The sequence below is a fragment of the Columba livia genome, chromosome 4 (genome assembly GCF_036013475.1).
Source record: "Columba livia isolate bColLiv1 breed racing homer chromosome 4, bColLiv1.pat.W.v2, whole genome shotgun sequence".
NCBI lineage: Eukaryota > Metazoa > Chordata > Aves > Columbiformes > Columbidae > Columba > Columba livia.
The window spans coordinates 15524054-15547294 of record NC_088605.1 but is presented as its reverse complement, the minus strand read 5'-3'; the positions used below and the strand labels follow the sequence as shown (position 1 = coordinate 15547294).

Genomic DNA, 23241 nt, shown 5'->3' with positions numbered 1-23241 from the left:
TGTGAGTGCAGGTCCAGTTTCTCAAAAGCTGGCTTTCTTCTCTAGTTTTATTGATATTTGGGATGAGAAATCTTACTCTTCAGATTTGGGTGTCTTGGGAATTTGTCAAGGAAATGTGCTGAACTAGTAAGCTTGAAAAATGTTACTCAACATTTATAAAACAAAGACAAACATGAGCCATGAAAATGTAAACTGCCACACTTAGGTATTTCTGTCTTGGTGCTTTGCTCAATCCTTGTTGTCCATCAGTGTAGCCTCTGTAAGTACCAGCGGCAGTGGTAGTCTTATTTTGTGGACTGCAGCCACAATTTAATCACTTTACATGCATCACTGATGAATTGTCATGTTATAACTATTTCTTTTTGTTTAGGAAAAGCTGTATAAACAGGCTTTTGAAATAGGTGCCCAAAAAGTCTGTAGAAGTCATGTGAAGATGCTGTCAGCGTGGCCTGTTTTTCAGATGTTAAAAGTGTACAGCTGTTCCTATGGGGAATGAAATGGATGGGGTTTGAAGATTATATTAAATTACATTAACACTAACAGGAGCTGCTGAACTTTCAGTCTATGGAAATTGGATTATTTCAGTGGTTACAGTGTTAGAACTTACAGTTTTACATCTCATTGTCACTTAAAGAAAAATGTTATCCTTGGTATTAAATTTTCATTCTGCATTTATTAATACAGTGGTGATTTGGAATTTGGTCAGAAAATCTTTTAGTGTTTTTTTAAAGGAAAAGCAAGAAAAAAAAGCCAAAGTCAGAATTCACAGAATTCATATGGTAAATCCTGATAGACGATATTTTCCAATCCTTTTATACTTAAGGAAAACAGAAGTACTTGTATTCTTGCAGATGCCAAGTTATTTTTTTGAGCTGGTTTGCTGCAGACAGGCTTGCTATTGTTTCCATTGCCTACAGGAAGGGATTAAATTCCTGTGCTGTGTTCATGAGGTGGTACTGAGAAATAGTATCCTACTGTAGCATGAGATAAATGCAGCATAATGTAATCTAATAATTTTAACATATTTGTATTTCATTAGGCAATAATGCAGCTTTACCAAAGTTGGCTGAAGAACTAGAATTTGAAACTAACTTGAGACCTGAAGAGGTATTTATGTTATTTTGAAAATTTGGCTATACTATTTATTGTGTAATTATACATCTTGCTAGGGTTTCTTACTATATTTTTTTGTTTTTGTGCAGCAAATTGTCATTTGAACTTCAAAACTTTCAAAGGGTCGTTTTCCAGATTATTCAGCTGTGCTTTCCTAAGCAGCTGGCATTTAAATTGTGGGCTGGCCATGTTAAACTCTGGTAGAACCAATCCCTGTGCCCCCCAGCCATGCTCTTCCTGTGGCTATGACGTGCAAGTTTGCTTTTTTCTAGAACTGGTCATACTGTGTGCATGTTGCTTGTGATAGTGCTTGTAAAATAGTCATACGTGCCTTAGCACTTACAGCTGACAATTGTTAGTTTAGTGTTTTGAAATTGTAAACATACACTGCTCTTTATTTTGTTGTATCGGTCCCATGTCAGTCTTCAGACATGCCACTTCTCTATGTGTTTGCGGAACACTCGCTGCTGTTCTGTGCTGTGATAACTGTAGCCTGTTTCATGCTGGAACAGAAGAGTAGGGCATCCTGGATAATCCAGAGTATCGGGGCTCATGGTCACTTACAGCTTGTGTAAGACCAAAGCTAAGGCTGTCTCTGTGTCTGTGCTGTGGTCCGTGCTAGCCAGGATTCCAGATGTGTTAATCATTCAGACACAGGACTGGATCTGTGTATTCATATCTTGCCAAACTCTCATTATAAACATTTTGAGGGAGAGCATGTTTCAGAGGCTCCCAAGCACATCTGAAAGGGTGGATCTGCACAGGGTTACTGACTTCAGCTCCAGGGCAGACCAGTTGAGTATTTCCGAACCATGGTTTTGACGCCTGGGATGCACTTCAGGAAAGTCCACGTCACCTTCAATCTAGTAGGTTTTATTGATTTGAGTTCCATCTGAAAACACTTGTACTGTTTGCCAGCTTAAGATGGCCTACAGTCAGCGTAGCCGTGTTCACATGGTGCTGTATCTGAGTTTACAATGTTCAGATCTGACTTAAGTAAACTTAGCTCCATATAGCATTATCTGTGCATTGGTAACATATAGCTGATCTGCAACTTGAACTGGAAAAAAAAAGTTGAAAAGAGTTCGCTGTACCTTGTTACACATTGCAGATACATATTTTTCTGTATATGTGAACATTTCTAGAATATTGGTCATTTTTGGAACTCAGAGTAGGCATTGCACCTTGACTTCCTGATATTTCTCTTGAGGTCTACTTGTTAAACTGAACTCTGGTACCAGTGTTAACCCTGAGGTCAAGGTTATGGCACTGTACTGTTCAACAGTAATGTGACTAAGTTCTGCCAGTGTTCCTTATTACTATTTGTATTGCTCTCTTAATAAGAACTTTTGAAGCCTGTTGTAGATTATGGTAAGCCAATGTTCATCATGACATGAGGAAGGGGAGTGAGACATACTTGTTCTGGATGTCTGTGTTATTTTTGTTTCTTTTTTGATTTCATGTGTAGCCACAACAACCTGAAAGTCCAAGAAGTGAAGAGGGATATGTGGATCTTCATACTAAAGAGTTTCAAAAAGGTGACTTTTACACTGATAGCAGCTTACTTTTCATACAGATTTGACTGTTACTTATGATGGGGCAGGGGGTCTAGATTTGATATGAGTAGAGGGATTGAAACAAAGCCTTCAGAAATCTTCTTGAAATGTCTTTAGGAGCTCATGTGGCTTTGCATTTGGCGTGTGGGAAAGAGGGGCTCAGGGTAGGTCAGCCTTTTCTTCCAATATGATATGCTGAAAGAAGGGTGGAAAGCATTTAGGATTTTAACTAAGTAGACTGCTAACATTCTGTTCAAAATCGGTAAATACAGAAAAACATTTGCTTGGGAAAAATTTAGAAACTTCCCCAAAGAATGGCTTTTTTCCTTCTAACTTAGAATATCATTGTTTTGGGTGTTGTGACAGGCCCTTTGAGGATATGACAACAGTAAATAGAGTATGGCTTTAAGTCACAGAGGTTATAGAGGGATGATTTTTTTTTTTTCCTCTCTCCAGAAAATTAAAATATTTCTGGACATCCACTGAGATTTGAGGAACATTTATAAGTAGATAATCACCTAGCTAGAAATCTCAATTAGTCAACTTGGATCTGTACTCAGTAATTCCTTTTCTATGTATTAAATTAATCTTAAATGGAAGAAAAAAAAATGTTCCTGTTTCCCAAAACCATGGTATTTTAAAATGTGTTGCAATCGTTTGGCTTTGCTTTTAAAGCAGAAGTAAACCTTTACTTTGTTCCCATCTTGAGGGATTTCATGCTCCAGATGCATTACAAACGTGTTTACAGCACTACCAGATAAGAGTTAATTCTCAGGTAATGGAGTAACAAGTAAAACTGAAGTGAAATACGAGAGGTAGCAGTGACGCCGCTGTATGTAGAGTCCAAAGAGGTTGAAGATGCATTTCCTCTTACGGAGGGTTGCAACTGAAAGCATAAATGCTATGAAAGGACACACTGTAAAGCTCACTTGCCAAATTAGACATGCACCAAAATTAGTGTTTACCAAATAGAAGACAAAACTAGGAGTAAGGTGAGATATGAGCATTGGTATAAAACCAGATTCCTTTTTATCCTTGTGGTAGGCCAAATTCACATACCTGGTTTAGCGGTGACGCGTGGTCACGTAAGTGGTAAGAGACATGCTCTGCTCACCAGAAAGAAAATATAAACCCTTAGAAGGGGTTAGAAGAATGTGGTCTTCAAGACAGCAGATCCAAAACTGTGATCAGATTTTTCTTTACTGTGAGCTTTATTTTAAGAACTGGGCCACATCACTCAGTCACCCAGACAGTACTTAAAATTTAAAATGTGCAGATTGAACTAGCTGTCATAATCTTGTTCCATGTAAAATGTTTAACAAAAAGCCATTTGTTGTGTAAATCATGTTGGATATGACACACACTGAAGAATAATGCTTCGTAGCTCTTGGTAGAGGTTTTTTTTTCTCTCCCACCACACAACAATCTATATATATATATATATATATATATATATATATATATATATATATATATATATATATATGCATGGATGTATACATATAGCTCAACGTACGTAAAAGGAAGTTGTTTAAAAGACAAATGTGTGTCCTGTCATGAGTATGAACAGCAGACACAGTAGTTTAGTAGTCCAAGATTCCTTGGAATGTAAACAAATCATTGGTGTTTGAGTGGGTAGGATCTAGCTCTTCATTTGACACTGCTTTAAAAATTGGAAGATGTTGTGCAACTGAACAGTATAGCTGTGGAAGAATTGTTGCTAAAACATGTAGATTGAAGAAATGAGCTACTGATTATAAAAAATCCTGTGTGGAATAGAGTGGTTTTATTGGATCATAGATTTATGTTCTTATTGTAGCTGAAACATCACTCGGAATGTTTTAGCTTTTTTTCTTTAATTACAATATTAATTCAGTGCCCTGTGAATTAGACTTCAAGGGTTTTGTAGCACACTTGACGGTTTAAGATTTTCTTTGTATCTATATGAAATGGCTTTTAAAGTTATTGAAATTTTTCAAAAGTGCGAAGCACTCATCAGCTCCCTTAATTCATAATTATTTTCCATATTTTGGTGGTATGGAAAGGTAAGGCTCTATTGTATTCGAGACAGAGTTAGAGCACAGTAGAATCTAGCAACTGGACAATTTCTGTATGTGCACTGCATCAGCTGCACGTCTTACTAGTACAATTATGCAAACTTCAGTTGTATGGAAGCGCAATTTACAGCACAGTTTTCATTGCATTTTACTTCATCCCATGATCCAGCATCTAAGATTGTGATAAATAAAATTCAGGTTAATTCAAATGCTAGAATTATATTGGAAAAGTCAAAGTTTCAAAGATGACAACCCCATGATTGCCTGTATTTTAGCCATAAAATTATTTTCAGAAAATGTCTTTAGAAATCCATATTGTTAAAGATTAGATGTCTTATTTCTAGCATTGCAAGTAAATTTTGTACAGTTTCAGTTACTCTGGAATCCTTTCAGGAAGGTGAGGTAAAAGATATATGACATTTTACTCTTGCTTAGCTTTTCTGATTATTTTTGTAATTCTTTTTTAATAGATTTGCTGCAGAGGAATATTGCTTTAGAAAGAGAAACTTGTCATGTAAGTTCTTGGGTTTAAAATTTACTCTCTGAAGTCTGTGCTGCTTTTTCTTCTTACTTGCATTTACTTGTATTTACATTAAATATTCTCTAAAGGAAAATATTATTTTTGTATATGCAGAGCCTATGTATATTGAGACTGTGCAGCTGTGTAGGTTGATGTCTAATTAGTCTTTCAAATTTGCCAGTAAGTAAATCTCATATTGTTGTTCCACGGTCTATAACTATTTCAAGACTGTTATTAACTGGCAGAAAAGATAAGCTTGATTGTCCTCATTAAGAAGAGAGGACAAAAATAGGGATTATTCTTGGGGCTTTTGATCATGACTAGAAACCTGTTCTTCTAATGCAGTCTGCTGTGGTTTCACAAGAACTTGGAGTTTGTAGGTATAAAAGGGATGACTGGGAAAGTTGCAAGTGTAAAGGGTTTCTTATGAAGCAGAAACAAGATGTAGTACAGCTGACAAGCTAAAAAATGTTTGTAATTTCTTCAACTTGTAGTAAATTTATTTATTATTGTATTGTAATGGTGGTTGTCCACATTTCTGGTGCTAGTGAGCTGCTGCTTCTTTTTCTGCATGTAGGAGACTGTCCTTTTAAATCAAGAAATATTTTGTGAGAATTGCCATGATAAACTGCTTTTAAAGCACTCAGTAGGGTGCTTAATTATAACTGAGACTTCTATCATTAAAAAATAGAAATTAGAAATTCTGAAAATGCTATGAGTAAGAAGTTCTTTCATGGTGCTATCCTATAGCAGTAACATTACTTGAGCTCTAGTAATAAGTTGTTCTTGTGATACTGTTATGTGCATGTTTTACTTGAAAGTAGTAAGTAAAAAAACCTCTCCCTTTTGTGTTTATAACTTTATGGAAAAAAAGAAGGTAATGAGAGAGCTGTCTTTGTGTTTTATGTGTAGGCAGAAAACTTGGATACCCAGATAGCTGAAGAACACAGATCCAGAGGCACACAATGTAAATCTTCAGGAACAATGGATAAAGAAAAGTGTAAGTCATACAGAACTATGTGAATTTGTGTAAAACTTTTCTGCTGCACAACAAAGTTCTACAGCAGTTAGGCCATGGTAACAAATTTACTACTGCACAGAAGAGCATTTAGGAGCTTTTTTGATCATGAGTAAACAAACTACTTCTCTTTAGTCTTAAAATCGATAAAATTAGTAATTATTTTAAAATAAAACACAGGGAGGGTATACAAAACTGAGGAAAGCTGATCATCTCAGGAAAATCTAGCCATTCAATAGAGTTTGTGGGGCTGGATGCTTCCTTCTGTTAGATTGGGAAGAACTAAGTTTTAGTGTAACTTTTTATATGTCTAGAAGTAAGAAGGAAATCAGTCCACTGAGTGGCAGAAACATTTCTAAGTTAAAATTAGATAAAGTTAACTTAGAGATAAGTTAAACATTTTGTTGACATAATAATTATGAGGCTGACTGTGTAACACCTATTCAAGCTCCACTCTCAACTGCTTTTGCCTTTTCAGCATCAGAATAATTTTTAAAAAGGATAATTAATGGTGTCATTTTTTATAAGAGTTTTTGTTCTGCTTGTAAGAATTTTGATTTGATGAAGTGAGGGATTAGAAGCCGTGCCGCTTTCTGAAGAGGGGTTAGCATAACATTCTGTTCACATTTTTGTAAACAAGATGCTTCTTTTCAGAATCTTTTGAATTACACTGATGAGCTGATATAAAAGTGACATCAAAATCTGGCAAATGCAGAAGACACTTTCTTAGCACTTGAACTGTTGTTTGTTTTTGCAGGCTGCCAGCCGATTGCTCAGGATGTGAGAAAAGATGATGAAGCAAGTCAGTGTTCTGAAATGAAATCTGATAACATCAAGGTATTTTCAAGAACATTTTTTGCATGTTCTGCAATTGTAAACAAGATGGAAGTTTTTATTTCTGTATCAGTTTATTTTGGGAGGTATTTTCATTATTAACAGTAAGCTACTTTTGCATTGTCTTAAATAAAAATTCAATGAGTACAGAATGATATTCCCTTTTCAAGGCAATTAAAAAAAAAAAGGCAGGAATTTGTGTAGTGTATAGCACGTGAATACCTTTGAGGTGTCCTGAACTGATTTGCACAATACTGAGGAGCTTGGGATTGCATGGAGAATTGCTGGATCCCAGCTGTCCAGTCAGTTCATCATCTTCATGCTTGTACTGATCTGACATCTGCAAGAGGGTATCAGCCTGTATCTGACTTCTGAGTCTGCTCTGATCCCTTCTAAGTGAAAACAGGAGTTCAGAACAAAATAGATGTTCTTGTTAAGAGTAAGACTGTCTCACCCATTGATTCTGGTGAAGCTTCTCAGCATCAAAGCTTTTATAAGACATTACAGAATCTTGATGAGTAGAATAATGACTCATGTATTGGAGTGTGTGTTTGTTTTTAGTATAAGTAATTGACAATGATCTTTCATTTGTAGTAAGATGTTATTTTCTTCGTTGTTTCAAAATAATGTAGGAAGTTATTTCAGGTGATACAGCAGAAGTGTCCAAAGAAATTGATGTAAAGTGTACACCTCCTAAAAGTACTATGGAAGAAAAAGGTAATGAAACTACCCTTTCTGGGCAATTTTCTGATCCTGTACTGAATGCTATTTGCATGATTCTGATAGAAATTAGGAACTTCATCCCAGTTTGATCCCAGCAAATACTTGCATATGTTCTCTAGTCGCTGTCTGTTCTGTTACACCTATCAACTAATGCCTTAATCCTAGTTTCTCATATGGCGAGAGCAGATTTGATGTTTCTGCTGTGCTGTTGCCCATCCACTCCCTTATTGCTTCAGTATGTGCCTTGGGTAGGAAAGCCAATTGCAAATAAACAGGTGGACAAGGAAACAGCATGATCAGCGTATGTGACAAGAACTTCTCCTAACTCTGACTACAAATAAGGGTGTCCTTTCATTAAAAAAATAACATGACATATTCACAATCAAAATCTGTCCTGTTTGTTTCTGTAGAAAATCCAACCAGGAAAGAGTGTGCAAGTTGCAATGTCGTAGTTGACTCATTAATTGCACTAAAATAAATAATAAAAGGTGGTGTGTCCACAGAGTTAACATTGACCTTGATGTAACTTGTGTCTGTCTCTGTGAGAACAGTGTGAATATCTTCTTAATGTTAGTTAGACATATTGATAGTTTTATCTCTCCAGTAAGCACGTTAAGAAGTCTGAAACTGTTCTGCAATGACCTTGTATCCTCAGTTTCCTGGAACATGGGAGAATATTGAATAGTGGCTTGTATATGTCTTGCCATTTTACAGTGGGTCACACTCTTGAGCTTTTGTTTTTACCTTAACTTAGAAGACCTCACTAACTCATTTAGTGTTAGGGAAGCATTCTGGTAGACCAATATTTGCTACAATGCAAATAGTGTTCATTTCTCATGGGTGTTTTTAGGGAATTTTGGGCTACAGAGTGAAATAACACTTTTAGTGAAGAGGTGGTGGCTTGTACCTTTTTCTTTGTCTGATTAAACAAAAGTGTACAGGTTGTTTGTTTTTTTTCTTTTTGGTATGTGTGAAGATGAATTTACCATTGAACATGAAATGTCTGAAAAGGAAAAGCACAGTCTAGAATCAAATGAAAATTCTCCAGAGGTGAGTGGTCTTATTCATGTTAACTGAGATAATGTAGGTTCACACTGAAAATAAGTACTTTGTCTTTGTGTATGTTTTATTGACAGCAATATTAAAACTTTGACTTCAACAAAAAAATAGCTGTGAAAAGTTTTGCTTGGTACTGTGAAGTACCAAAGACACATGTAGTTTTGTGTCAAAAAGTGTAAAACTCAAAGACCATGAGACATCAGTGGCTGATTATTGAAGTAGAAGGAACTCCCTTCATATATATCTTAGTACTTATAAACTCTATCAAAAGCAATTCTATAGAGCTGTGTTGTATAGAAATCTTGTTTTCTGACAGCCTTGTAATTGAGACGTGGACAGTTCAGTCACTAACAAATATAACTTGGCTTTACAAAAATGTTATCACTGAGCAACTTTAAAACTCTTTGTTATCCGTGTAGTCTACAGTGGTGGTTGTAAACAAGCATCTGAACCCGAGATATTAAAATTGTTGCTAGTCCCTAGAAATGGACACGGTTCTCATCAAGACATTAGGTTTTGTCATTTGCTTTTTTGCCTCAAATTTGGAAGCAGAAGAAAATTTAAAGAGTAAATTGTCACATTTGTTCACTCAAGGCTTGAGTTACTAAGATCCCTTGCCAGGGGAGACACCAACTAGCCTTCAACAAATGGTGAATGAGGCATTTTTTCCAATTTACAAGGAAAGAAGGTTAAGTCTGTTATTGGGGATTTTGTGATCTGAGATTATGGATCTTTATGATCTGAACATCTCACCATATTCTTTGTTTAAAGTTGTCTTTTGAAGCTTAAACTTCAAAGTAAGGGGCCTTTTTTATGAAAGGCCCTGTTTATACAGACAACATCCCCAACCTGTGTATTTTAATAACTAGGATATTGACTGTTTTAATGGCACTTGCTCAGCTGTTACACAATGTAGCCTGTGCATTATGGCCTTGGGAAAAGGGACTTGCAAGATACGAAGTTTGGAGTTTTCCTAAGACTGAAGAGATGTAGTGGGATATATGGGGTAAGCCAGCAACATTTGTGAGATAGAGCTGTTGGGGGAAGGGAGCAGAAGGCACTGCATTTTCAGGCTTGCTTTGTGCCTGAGGCTGGCCATGGAGTGGTTTGTGTAATTAGGAGTTGTCTCGTTTCCTTTCAGCTCTATCAATGCATTTCATAACAGGCAGCATCTCTTCCTATGAAACCTGCCTCATCTATATGTTTAAACTGATGAGCACTACTTCTGCCAGTACCACATTCTGAAGTTAGCAGTAATCTTTGTATTATATTGCACAAATGCTAAATGTCCATTACAGTAGTTAAATTTTTTTTGTCCTTTACTTTCAATAGGAAAATCAGCCTGTAATAGTGAAACGGAAAAGGGGGAGGCCTCGTAAATATCCTCTTGAAGCTATACAGCCTGGTGGTAAGTAGTTCATAATACCTGTGTGGAAAAACAAAGAAAATAGTGACATTCAAGTTCTGAATTCATATTTTTTCCCTCAGGTGGGGAGTCAAAAGCTGATATGAGCACTGGGAATGTAAGTGCCTTTATTTTGTTTGGGTGCATTTAAACACAGTAATTCAAGAGCCATTTATCTGTTAAACAGTTAATAATATTTCAGAAATATCTTATGGAAAACTTGATAATTGAGTTTGGTCTAAGCAAACAAAAGCTATTTTTAGTATCTCCTAATATAAGTGAACTTCATAAGCAAAATATACTATTAAGTCAAAGCACAGCAAATAACCTAGGAGGATCAAGTTTAGTACAACATGCTTGATACAAATCTAAGAGTTACGCTGGATAGCAAAATGCTTGTACACAGGGTGAAATTCTGATTGTGTGCATACATGTCTCTTAATTTGTGCTGAGAGTAATTTTGGCCTGAATATCAAGGGTGACTGTTTGAAAAATTTGAGATTATTTTTATCTCTACTGAACCTATCATAATAATAGCTCATAGTAAGTCTTAATATCTGTAAAATAAAGTATTGTGTAATACGGTTGTATTATCTATATTACAGTGTGTACAATTCATTCAAAAGATAGAGATATGCTGGTTGGTAACTTAAGAGCTCATGAAACGTACCTCAGCAATATCTTAATTTCAACCCTTGTGAAGTACATTCACTGCTAAGAAAGGGTTATTTTGGGACTGTTTCTGCAATCCAGTTGGATTACAGCACAGGGTGGTAATGGATCAGGCACATTTGTGAAGTCCAGCTAGTTGGATTGCATTGAAGTTGCATTGAAACTCATGTTTTCTGCCTGTTTGCTTGGTAAGGCACTGGCTGGCATGGCTGTCAGAAATACTCGGAATTGACCTAGGTGACAGATAGCAGGAGTTTGTCCCTGCTTGGTCTGTCCTTGCAGCATTTCAGGCAGCCCTTTGAGGCCTGCCCCTTTAGCAGGTCTCATGGAGTTGTTTCAGAATTCCAGAGGAGGGCCACGAACATGATGAGAGGGCTGGAGCCCCTCTCCTGTGAAGCCAGGCTGAGAGAGCTGGGGTTGTTCGATCTGGGGAAGGCTCCAGGGAGATCTTAAGCAGCCTTCTAGTACCTAAAGGGGACCTGCAAGAAAGCTGGAGAGGAACTTTTTACAAGGGTGTAGAGCGATAGGACAAGGGATAATGGCCTTAAACTGAGAGTAGGTTTAGATTAGATATAAGGAAGAAATCCTTCCCCATGTGGTTGGTGAGGCACTGGAACACATTACCCAGAGAAGCTGTGGATGCCCCATTCCTGGAAGTGTTGAAGGCCAGGTTGGACGGAGCTTTGAGCAACCTGGTCTAGTGGAAGGTGTCCCTGCCCATGGCAGAGGGGTTAGAACTAGATGATCTTTAAGGTCCCTTCCAACCCAAACCATTCCACAATTATAGTTTCTAATCTTCCCTATTTTTTTTTCCAAATATTAATTTAATTAAGTGTAATTTGAACTAGTGTGTTCTGTGGTGTTTGGGGTTTGTTGTTTGAGTTCTTCAGGGTTTTTTTTAAGTTTTATTTTCAAGTAAGGATTACAACAAATTTTTAAATCCCCCTCAGAAATAGATACACCTTGGCACCCTCAGTACTGGAAAATAATCACTTTGTTCTAGGTTGATTATTTTAAAGGTCCTGTATCTCTTAGTGATGACTTATTGGTGTGTCAGTCAGTTACAGGCTGGCTCCAGGAGGAGCAATATCTGCCTTCCATTTGAGATAATGGTTCTGTAAGGTGAGATATTATCTTTTTGTGACAGTTTTTCCTAGGCTGCTTTGAGAATACGTTGCTACTTCAAAGGAAGCACAGATATCCTAGTGTAGTCGTTCAGTCATGAAAGAAACAGGATTTTGAGACAGTCATGATAGGAGATTATTTAATTATACATAGTTCTTTCTACATTCTGAGTAAATACAAAATTCTCGTGATTCTGCAAATCTGTGTGTGTGGTTACAAAAGTGACTGCATGATTTCTTTTTTGCATTGTTGATAATAAAGTTTTCAGAAATGTATTTGACTGAAACTGCTTTTAACTGTCTTTTATTGCTATTACTTTAGTGTCAGATCACTGCAACTGCTGTGATTTCTTCTGTGTATGGGCTGATTTGACTCGTTTCAATTTTTTATCATAAATGGGAAAAATGCATGCTACTGTTAAGAAACTCCAAATCTTATTACAGTGTCCACGTTTTCTAGATTTGCAGATAGGTTCTACTACAAATGGGAGCAAGTTTCTGTGTTTATGTCATACAATCCTGGATTTTTCTGATTCTCTTTGAAGTAAAGAAACTACTTTTTTTTTTAAATTTCAGCTGCAGTTTCCTATTTTTGCGAATAGAGGAAAAATGCCTCAAACAGGTAAGGAAATTATATCTGTTTTAACAAATAAAACAAAAGATGGAAGAAATAAAATAGGGTTTTTTTTAAGGAAACCACATGGTTCCTTTGTAAGCATCATCTCTGGCAGTCAGTATCATCAATGTATGAAAACTTCTGAGTAAACAGAACACTGCAGATATGTCCCTAATTCTACTGAGTTTTTGCTTCAAAAAAAGAGCAGCTTAATAACTTATCTCAAAAATGCCTCAGCACTCCTAAGTGCTGAATAATGCATTGCAAAATATAGCAAATAACTTGTTTGTGTGGACAGACACACAGCAGAGCTTCAGAGGCAGGTAGGTACCCCATCAAACTGGTTCTTAGTGACTGTTTTCCATTTGATCACACTTACTGCACTAACTGTTTTAAAATTTCAAATTTTGTTCAGTTAATTGGATTATGTGTGGATATGTGTGTAAAGAACTTAGTGGTAGCTCGAGGGGCTATTTCCCCTTTCACAACTGCTGTCAGATCTTTAGAAGATGATCACTTAACTTTACACAAAAATGTACTTTTACTGCTTCAAACAAAAGTCAAATAAAGTGAGATACTTTTCTATTTCTCTGTCTTGTTCATACATCTGTGATTTGTAAGAGGTCAAACTCTGGTGAATTGTAGATGGCGTAGTCAGTTTTTCACATGTATGAAGTCTGAACTGCATTGGTTGTTTAAACGTCACTTTTTAATTACGGCCATTCCTAAAATAGACTTTAAAATCCATTCAGGAAGCAGACAAACCTGAAAGGCAGGTTAGAAAAGGGTTTGTAAACAAATACAAACATTGAGGCCACAAGTCTGAGAAAACAGGTCTTCAAAACAAGTCTTCTGGCGTTTCCAAAAGTTTAGGTTTCTACAGAGAGATTAATCTAGCTGCACTGCACATATGGACTGTTTCCTATTTTTTCTGCATTTGTTAAAATGTCGGCTTTAATCCATATACATCAGAATTGCCTCTGGAGGGTTAGCTGGTTGTGTGGTACTTGGTTTCTATCAACTGTGACGAGAACAGACAAGAATGCACAAAAGGTGTAAAAGTGCTTTCTGGTTTGCTTTTTATTCAAAAAGACAGACACTTAACTGTGTACTTAAAGCTTGATTTAGTGTAAGTAACATTTCATTTTCCAGGTAAAAAGGCTGTTGATGTCACAGCAATATTAAGAAGAGTGTATGAAGTGGATTAAATATCCTGTTAAACTTTTCACCATAGGTTAGCATTCATGTGAGAAAAGGATCTGAAAACACCTGGCAGTGAAAAGAAAACAAAATGGAATCCCTCTGTGCAGTTCACTTATTCTGGTAATTCTGGGATGTTCTGCACAGGGTTTTGTGGTAGGGACAGACTCACGTGTAGGGTGAGAAGCAGAGAACTTACTTTCAGTCAGTGCAGCTCATGCAGCTGAGACACATCTGGTTTCTGAAGGCAACGTCCCTCCATAACACTGACGCTGAGCTTGAAATTAAAATTATTTGCGCTAACCGGCAGTTGCTGCTGTAAAGCTAGCAAGATTTTTAAATACTATGGCTTATTATTTTTGCATTTCTGTTGAGGCAAAAGTCCTACATTTTTACATCCTAAAGAGAGGATTGTGTCTGGCAAGGAAGACGTCTTGTACTTACATGGAATGTTCTTCAGTCAAAAACCGTTTGCTACAAATCTGCCAAAATGTACCAGAATTTTCAAGTATCTGTGTTTCGAACACAGCAGAACTAATGTTAGACTTACTTTGTGTAAAATACTTACCACAGTGGACAGTCCTATGACTTATTGTATTTCCTCACTGAATGATTAAACATCTTTGCGTTTTATTTCATTTGTGTATTTCATTTATGTACGAGTTTTTTCCACTTGACTTTAACAAAGAAACTTCAAAAAACTTGCATGTGAATTTTAGAATACGTTTCTGCTCTTTGATATCTATTGACATCTATCTATGAACATTCTTCTGTCATTTTTTCAGTCTAATCAGCAATGGGTTTAGAGTTTGTGTTGTCTCTTGTGTAGCTTTCAGAAGACAAAAATAGGCAGCAATTTTATGATGGGGAAAAAAGGTGTAAAAACTTGCTTTTTTTAGATTGCTTCTCTCCTGTTACTAAGGATTTTTGTCCTTGCAGTGTTGCAGATAATTCCATTTGACAAAGCTCAAAAGCTTTGTAAAATAATCTTTCTTATCATAGAGTTAATCAGGGTACGAGTGAAAGCATCTGCCATGGAGAGAGGCCAGGCTGAGACATGGGTCTGAGAATTATAAATGCATTTGAACATGCATAAGCCAGTCTAAGAAGTATTTTAATAGAGAAAGTCACATAATTTGCATGCCACATATTAGACAGGTTTTAGATATTGCCTTGCGGAGCTACAGCTGCCTTGGTGCTTCACCATGGGCATCGCTAAGTGCTAGAACAGCTTGCCTGGAGGGGCCGTGTTCCTGGAGACTTTCAACATTGGATTGAACAAGGTCTTGAGCAGTATGATGAGATCAATTAATTTAGCCATGCTTTGAACAGGAGGTTGGACTAGATGACCTCCAAAGGCTGCTTCCAAGCTAAATTTTTCTGTGATTCTGTAATTGATTGGCAGTACTTAGAAGGACTAAGTAACTTTTGCTTTTCCATTAAAACAAAACAGCATATGCAACAAAGCAATAAATAATGTCAGTCGTATAAAGTCTTACTACTTTAAAAAAAAAAAGAATCATTGTCCCAGTCTCTGTATATAACATAATACAACAAAGCCATATTCTAAATTAGATAAACTCTAAGTGTTTCCTGAGCTTCTGTGGTGTTTATGCAATGTTGACAGAGTTGGAAAGAACTCCTTTTTAAACTGATTGGCAAAAGATTTGAAGTTCAGGATTAACTCGTGTTCTTTCTTTTTAGGTACAGACACATCTAATAAGAAAGAAACAACAAATGTAAGTGCAGCCATTTTAATTTGTAAGTTTATAAGCAGTATGTAATGAAAAATGTCTGTCTTCTATTTAAATTAAATTGTTCTTGCCTTACTTGCTTCCATTGTATTTTTTCAGGAGGATGAAGCTGAGAAAGCAGAAATGATTGTGCGTAAAAGGGGAAGAAAGCCCAGGCGTTCTCTGGTTCAATCAGAGGAAACTGGTAAAAACATGAAACTCTGCTATTCCTTACAGAATGAGATTACTGTGCCTTTCAGTTTACTAATACCAACAAGATAAGCCTTATTCAATTTTCCTTTCTTGAGGAAAAATCATTGAGTTACAGCTAGTGTAAATATTATGTAAATATGTGTAAATTGCTGTAATCTTATGTCAGAATTGCTACATCCCAGATGCTTCTATAAAGCCTCATGAATTTTCTGTGAATTCTGGCTATGAGCTGCATAAGTAAACTATTGTGAATGTGTTAGCAAGATTAAGTCAAACAAGTATGAACTAAAAATGTTGACGCATAAAGGAAATGGAAAATTACTTACTTAAAATGGGGTTTGTGAATAGAATACCTTTTCTAAACTTAGTGTCCATATCCTTTTGGAGGGCTTTTGAAAAATTATAGCACATGTGTAAAATTTTACATGGACAGAAACACTGGAGCCAGAAAGAAAACGTCGGAAATTAACGTCTTCTGAAGATGAACTAAAAGAGCAGGAGGAAGGTGAGGAGGAAGATGGTGAGGAAGATGATGAAGCACATTCCGGAGCCACAACTAGATCAGCCACAAGATTAGAGGCTCAAAGGTAACTGTGTGTAGAGACACCAATAGTAAGAGGCTTTTTTCTACATTGCTCTCAGTTATTGTGAGGTTTGCGTTGGGTTTTTTGTTGCTTGTGAGTTTGTTTGTTAGTTTGTTAGTTTACTTCAATTTGATGAGAGCTTCCCAAATAATTCTGGTTCCAGTTCTAGTATCACTTTTCTAGGGACAAAGAGAAAGGTGGGGGAGGTGGGGAAACTGTTAAGGTGTCAATACATGTACTTGAATATAAGGTAAGAATTGTTCCTGTTGGTAATCTTCATCCTAGTGATGTCTCAGGAGTTGGATCTGAGGGCACTTAGTTCTGATAGGTAAAAAGGGACCTCTGACTTAACTGTGCAATTCACCATTTGATATTTGGAGTTGGAACAAGGTGAAAATATAATTTTCCATGTCAGTTTCTTTTTCCAAATATTGTCAAAGATAAATACATTAATCTGCAGCACTGGAGGAATTTGTTTCTAGCATGGTGATCTGCAAGCTCAGAAGGCAATTTTATTGCAAAAGACTAGTGTGGTAGCAAGAGTTCTGTTTTCAGTTAGTCAGTCTTCATCTGACTGTAATAAAGCATCTGTATCTGAAGATGCTGCAAACAGTCTGCATTTTATAAGTAACATTTGGAATAAATCTGTGGAAGGGGCTGTTTAAGCATTGCTGGGTTGTCATTTTTCCTGCCTTAAGTAACCTGTTGCCCAAACTGTGGAGTTGTTTGCCCATAACCAGTTTTTCTGGTGGATATTGAAGCAAGTGTGAGTTTCTTTACACTGGATAAGCTAATTCTCTTTTCTTCTGCAGCCTGTTCACCTTTGCTGCTTTTGTTTTTCTGCTGATACTACAAGCTATTTTTTTCAAACATGGACACTTACGTACCAGAGTTATTGCAGATTTGTAACTATGATTTTTATTTAGTTAGATACTAAATACTGTCTGTAAAGTAGCCTTTCGATTCTACATTTTATATGAAAATACACAACTTGGTGTTGCAGTTTGTCTTGAAGCATGAGAATGTTGGAGTTTATTCCATTCTTTCTTTTGGCAACTTTGATTTACTTGTTGCAAATACTGTGCAGTCTTAATTTTCTGCACTCGGAATGCAAGAAGAAAGTGACTTGGTAAAAGTATTTTGTTATATATACATTCATCATTCTTTTGTATTACAGAAAGCAGCCCAGCAAGCCAACCACACGTGCAACTTCTAAAGGCAGCAGTCCAAGTTCAGTTTCTCCTAGAAAACGACAGAACCTAGCAGCAAAAAAAAGATCTCCAAGTGATACAAAAATTAATAAATCTCCTCCATTGACACAGTAAGTATTGAAGTTGAATCTACTTCTGTTATTTGTTTTGAAAGACACTACCTTGATCCTTTCCTTAAATAAGAATGCTGCAAAATCTGAACAGCAGTCTAGCTTTGCTCTGTTCTGTTCTTGTGTGATTTATAAAAGCTTTCAAAGGATTTTAATCTGTTTACATTTTCTCTTTTTCTTCTTTTCTTTAATGTTTGGAATACAAGAATTTTTTTCTTTCCATCCTCAGAAAACTCTTGGGGGAATCTGAAAATGTTGTTACACAGTATTTTAACCTGAGCTGTGATTCTTTCCTGAATGGGAGGATGACCAGCTGTATTTCAGGTTAAAGCAACATATGATTACATGATTCTAATGCTTCAAAGATCTTTCTAAGATCAGCTGATAAAAGAGGAAAACCTCTGAGAGTCCTTATATCAAGTGTTGAAAATATTTCCCTTTTCCTCCTGCTCAACTTTTTAAAGTTGAGACCCCAGTGTAAAATCCCAAGGGAGTAATAAATGTGATGCACAGTTGGTATTCATCTTGTAGTTTACCTGTAAAATGGGTTTTATGCCCAAATACATTTGGTTGTCATCTACTCTGAAATGTGGCAGTGTCTTCAAACTGAGCCTCAGGAACACACGTATCATGCGCTGATTGGCTGTCACAATTCACTGCATGTTAATTACTTCGCATGATTATGAATGGCCAGGAGTTCAAGCCACACTTAAAATTGGCTGCAGCTGAAATGTGATGGGTTTATACATGAGTGCTTAAACAGAGATAAGGGTATGTGGTCTGCCCTGTACTCCCTCTTGTGTGTGCAAGACTCTTGCTGTTCTGCTGTCTTTGAGACAGGGTACAAGATAACATAGTTCATTATATTCTGTTATAATCCACAAGTCTTTCTGAAAGAAAAAGGAGGAGAGAGCTCTAGCCCCAAATTCTACTTCTGGCACACTATTCAACATACAGAACTAGTATGTATTACCCTGCCAAGATGTGATGGGAGTGTGCGAGGTCGCCATATGGAGAGACCTGCGCTTGTATAATGTTTTGGTAGAAGGCTTTTAAATAATCTATCCTGGTAATTCATCAGAGACAGACAATTAAGTTGCATCCTCTAAACAGGATTGTGCCTGGCCACCCTTTTTTTTTCAATAGGTCCTACCATTGTTAAAATAATTATTAATAATGTGTTTCAGGTTAAAGGTGCAGTCTACCAAGCGTAAAAGGGAAGACAGCCCAACAGCGGTACGGAGGAAAGGCCCACAGAAAACAGAGGAGACACCAGTCAAGAAGGCAAAACGATAATCTCTACCAGCTGGTACTGTTCATGGAAGAGTCAAGAAAAAAGAAAAAATAAATCTGTGCTTCTATTTTTTTTAAAGCAAAGGGATTTGCACGTGCTTGTTTCAGAGCTCTAAGTTAATCAATGCAGTACTTTTTAAGTTACATTTTAAACAGCTTTATAAACTATTGTTTATACAGAATATTATGTACATTTATTTCAAATGAAAAATAAGTTTACTTTGTATCTGAATGAAAAACAAAGTAGTTATATATTTTATCAGTGACTTGGAAAGTTGGGATTTCCCAATGTGACATGCTAATGCAGATGCTTCCAACCCACGAGGCACCCCTGGGCCTACTAATACACTTTGTACATAAACTTGTAAAAATAGGTTGTATTTTACTCTGTGTATGAATCTAATCAATGATGGACATTTTATTTATTATATGGAAAGCATTGGTCTGTAAACTTTAGTATATACCTTAGGTTTTTTTAATTATATATTTTACATTCTATGCACATGTCAGTAGGAAACTTCCTGTCTGCTCCCCCAGGGCTGTCTAAAACCTGAAGTTCTCTAAAATACGCTCAGACAGTTGATAAAGTATTTTTCTCGCATGCGTTAAAGTAGTTTAGCATAGTGAAAGGGAGTTGGCTCCTTTCTGTTCACATTTGTGGCAAAGTATAAAATTTAAAATGTAATCTTACTCGATTATATTTTCACTTGTGAATTTACTACCAAACTCAAGAAATAAATAGTATTAGGTTAGATTTACTCACAGTCAGCCAATGCTACCCTGAAATGAAACAGTTTTATTTTGCAACTGAACACCTGTTCTTTCAGTATTTGTCTTTTTCAACAGAGGGACCCATTGAAGTCAAATGTCACTTCTAACTATAGAGCTTCAGCATTTTGTGTTACATTTTATACACCGGTATTAAAAATAAAACCTGGTATTATTGCCAGAATCTTTTTTTAATGTATATTAACTCTGGTTAAGAGCAAATGTTCAAGTGAAGTTGTATATAAAGTTAAACTTTTCTTATGATCAAATGTGTCTCTTGTTATGATGTGATGAGTTGCCAAACAATCTGAGATTATTTTAAGTGTTTTGTTGATATTCTGGTTTATAATTAAAAAGGATTCTGGGGGGTTGGAATTTTACTTTTTTTTTCTTTTTCTCTTTTGTGAGGTTTGTTTTTTGGGGTTTTTTTTGAACTTATTGTAAGGCAGATGTTTCCGTCAGATATTCTGCTTGGTTTCTTACTGAGATTTTTATATAAAAATTATAAAATGTTTGCCAAAAATCTGAGTTGCCATATTTTATTATCCTTTAGTTGTATTTCTGTGGAACTTGTTTTTACAAATGTATTTGGCTGGAGCCATATTTATAAGCTTTACCTGATAAGTATCTTTTAAATGTTTACAGGTGCATATATTTTAGGTATATTAACAGTAGGGAAAGGACCTTGCCGTTTACCAGGCCTAGTACGCTACAAAAGCAAACTTGAGTCTAAAAACAAAGACCTCTTTGCTCTGAAAATTAACTCCTTTTAATTTGTACCTTAACTTTGCTGCCATACTAACACAAACCTTGCTAACATACTACTGGTACGCAGCTGTATATTACTAACACAAATGTTTATGCACTTTTTTCATACACAGTTGTAGGATAAGTTGATTATTTTCCTTTATTTTTTCCTTTTTTTCCCCCTTTGCCCCCTGCAGTATGCATAGACCAAAAAATTGTAGAGTTCTTCTCAGTTCTTTGTTCTGTAGTGTTAAATAAGCAAAACTGTTCATTTTTCAGCTCTCTAGACTATCAATTGTATTCGAGCCCTTTGCTGCATCTGTTCCAGTTCGTTCCCTCACATCTGTGTTCAGAAGCGAGATTGCGCAGGAGGTTCCTAAGGAAACCCCCCACACACACCAAGTTATCATCATTTACGCATCTCTCTCTCTGCTGGCAGCACCTCTGCTGCCACAGTACAGGTTCTATTTGCCTTTTTCACAGGCACATCTCTTCGGATGGATTATAATGATTGACAAAGCTACTACTCATGTCAGATCCTCTTTGCTATTGTCTAGTGACCTCAGTGGAGAAATACAACCCTGAACAACAGTGATGTTAACCTACTCTTCTTCCCCCTAGTGAGGGATAACATTTAGGTAAATTGTCTTGTCTTTGGAATGTATCTTTAATCACTCATTACATTATTCCAGAATATGGAGGCATTAAAGGAAGTTTCTTCTGCTGAGAGAAGACCTTTTACTTAGACAGGGGGAAGTGCCAATTCCACAAACTGTTTTTGCTTACACACACTTCACTCACTGATGGTATGAAAATAGCATCTAATTTTCCTTTTCAACAGTGTGTGTATTTCAGCCAGGCCACATCATTGTCAATCCATGTTTGGAATTCTTTTTTTAATTTGCTTAGTAGTCCCAAGTGCCTGTCATCTTAATTACTATTATACTTTAGAGCTACAGTAATGATCTGCTGTATTTAAGCATAACTTGGGTGTTGAATGGTTCTAGTTTCCAAGTTCTTCATACACTGTCTCCCAGAGCCCTTCCTGAGCACAGACAAGGAGGGGGAGCAGAGGAATGAGTTTTCACTTGGGTGCAGCAGCAGCCACATCCATCTTGTTCAAAAGTTAGGCTTGTAGTCCAGCTTAAACCTTGACATGTATATAAAGCAACTGTGCTTTCCTACCCTGCACTGAGATGAAACAATGTCCTGAAAGTGTTTTGTGGAGAGATTTGCTTGAGGCAGTTTGTTGCCACCTGTAGTACAAGAGCACGGCTACCCTGCAACCCAAATAAATGAACCACTTGGCTACTTTTTTATGTTACAGCGGCTGTTTTTCCTTGCCGTTTCTTCTCTCAGAACTGCTTAATTTCTCAGAGTATTAAAATACTGAGTGAACCAGAGCTGTCCTGGTAGAAGATGGAGTTCGAGTCCCCCTGCTGAGTTTTACAGAACAAGAACTTGAATCCTGCTAACTGCACCTCAGCTGCCTGTGGTGACCAACTGGCTGTTGGCTGGTTGTCAATATCTCTTCATAATTTTTAGTGCGTTCTACATAAAAGGTTACTTGCAACTTTACTATAAGGTTTTCTACTATATAGTTTTTAAATCACACAAATGCAATTTGGTTGGGTTTTTTGTGGTGGTGGTTTTTTGAGCCAGTTAAAGAGTCATTGATACAAGTTCATTTGCAGTTTTCATTTTTTATGGGGCCCAGCAAGCTTGTAACTCCTGCAGTTGGTGACATTTCACTCTAGAACCTGATCCAAAGTTCGTAGGTGCACTCAGCAGCTGGGGCAAAGTTTTTGCTGATGCTGGCAGATCTCTGAATGCCTCAATTTTCTACTCAAGCCAGTTCTCTAGTTAACACATCTACTTTTCAAGGGTTTGTTTTGGTTTTGGTTCTTTAGTCTGTGATATCCATCCCAAATACACACATTCACTGTTTCTTCTCTCCCAACCTATGTTCTGAGAGCATCGTGTGTACAGAACAACCTCTGGCCATGATCCCTCAGAGGCAGCATGCTGTCCTGAGCTGCCTTCAGAAACTCTATAAATAATTGTCCCATAAGACCTGGCAAGCAAGAGCAGCAAGTGCTCCTGGTCATGGTGAGTATCAACAGACATCCACTATGATGCAAGTCAGTTCAGACTTAGGTGTCAACACTTCAAAGTCTGATATCTGTGTCAAGTTCTGCGCTTGCAGAAGATCACTTGCCACCACAGACTCTTGTCACTCTTTGCTTTTGGAAGAGGTAGTAGGACCTCTGTGGTACTGAAAGTCACTGATCTGAAGAGAATTGCTGCCCTGAAGCTGGGATACACCAAGTGGCTTCTACGTGTCCTTCCAAAGCAGTATTTTATTTGCTTGGAGCTGTATCTGTTTACATTGCAAAGACTGAATTTACCCAGTAGATTTTTGTTCTCTTCCCATTAAAGTTATTCCATGTGAAATGTTTTCAGTTTGAAGATCTAATATGAACATCTGAACAAAGGTAACTGCACATTCATATAGCTCACACTTACTCCAAGCTGTTGATAACTTGGTAATTCTTGACATTGCCTGCTCGGTTGTTTCATACACCAGGTCAGAAGACTCTTGCCTTCACAACTTCAACAGCCTTCCATCAATTTCATTTGCTTGTAGCTTCAGTTCAGAGGAAATTGTCCATGTCAACCTTCAGG

The 23241-nt window shown here is 36.8% G+C and overlaps 1 protein-coding gene across 2 annotated transcripts in view; it reads left to right on the top strand.

The window, feature by feature from the left end:
- Window positions 1-20332, top strand: part of BOD1L1 (biorientation of chromosomes in cell division 1 like 1) — a 37503-nt gene extending 17171 nt beyond the window's left edge. Inside the window, exons 11-25 of one of the 2 annotated variants that reach the window (XM_065060562.1) lie at window positions 1040-1107; window positions 2582-2651; window positions 5197-5240; window positions 6159-6246; window positions 7022-7101; window positions 7731-7815; window positions 8798-8871; window positions 10213-10288; window positions 10369-10403; window positions 12658-12703; window positions 15602-15636; window positions 15751-15835; window positions 16277-16430; window positions 17605-17748; window positions 18936-20332. In XM_065060562.1, coding sequence (XP_064916634.1) covers window positions 1040-1107; window positions 2582-2651; window positions 5197-5240; window positions 6159-6246; window positions 7022-7101; window positions 7731-7815; window positions 8798-8871; window positions 10213-10288; window positions 10369-10403; window positions 12658-12703; window positions 15602-15636; window positions 15751-15835; window positions 16277-16430; window positions 17605-17748; window positions 18936-19044 — 1193 coding nt within the window. In that variant the 3' untranslated portion in view covers window positions 19045-20332. Of the gene's footprint in view, window positions 1-1039; window positions 1108-2581; window positions 2652-5196; window positions 5241-6158; window positions 6247-7021; window positions 7102-7730; window positions 7816-8797; window positions 8872-10212; window positions 10289-10368; window positions 10404-12657; window positions 12704-15601; window positions 15637-15750; window positions 15836-16276; window positions 16431-17604; window positions 17749-18935 lie in introns of those variants that run through there. The other variant, XR_010472128.1, reaches the window with a different exon arrangement.
- The last annotated feature ends 2909 nt before the right edge of the window (window positions 20333-23241 follow it).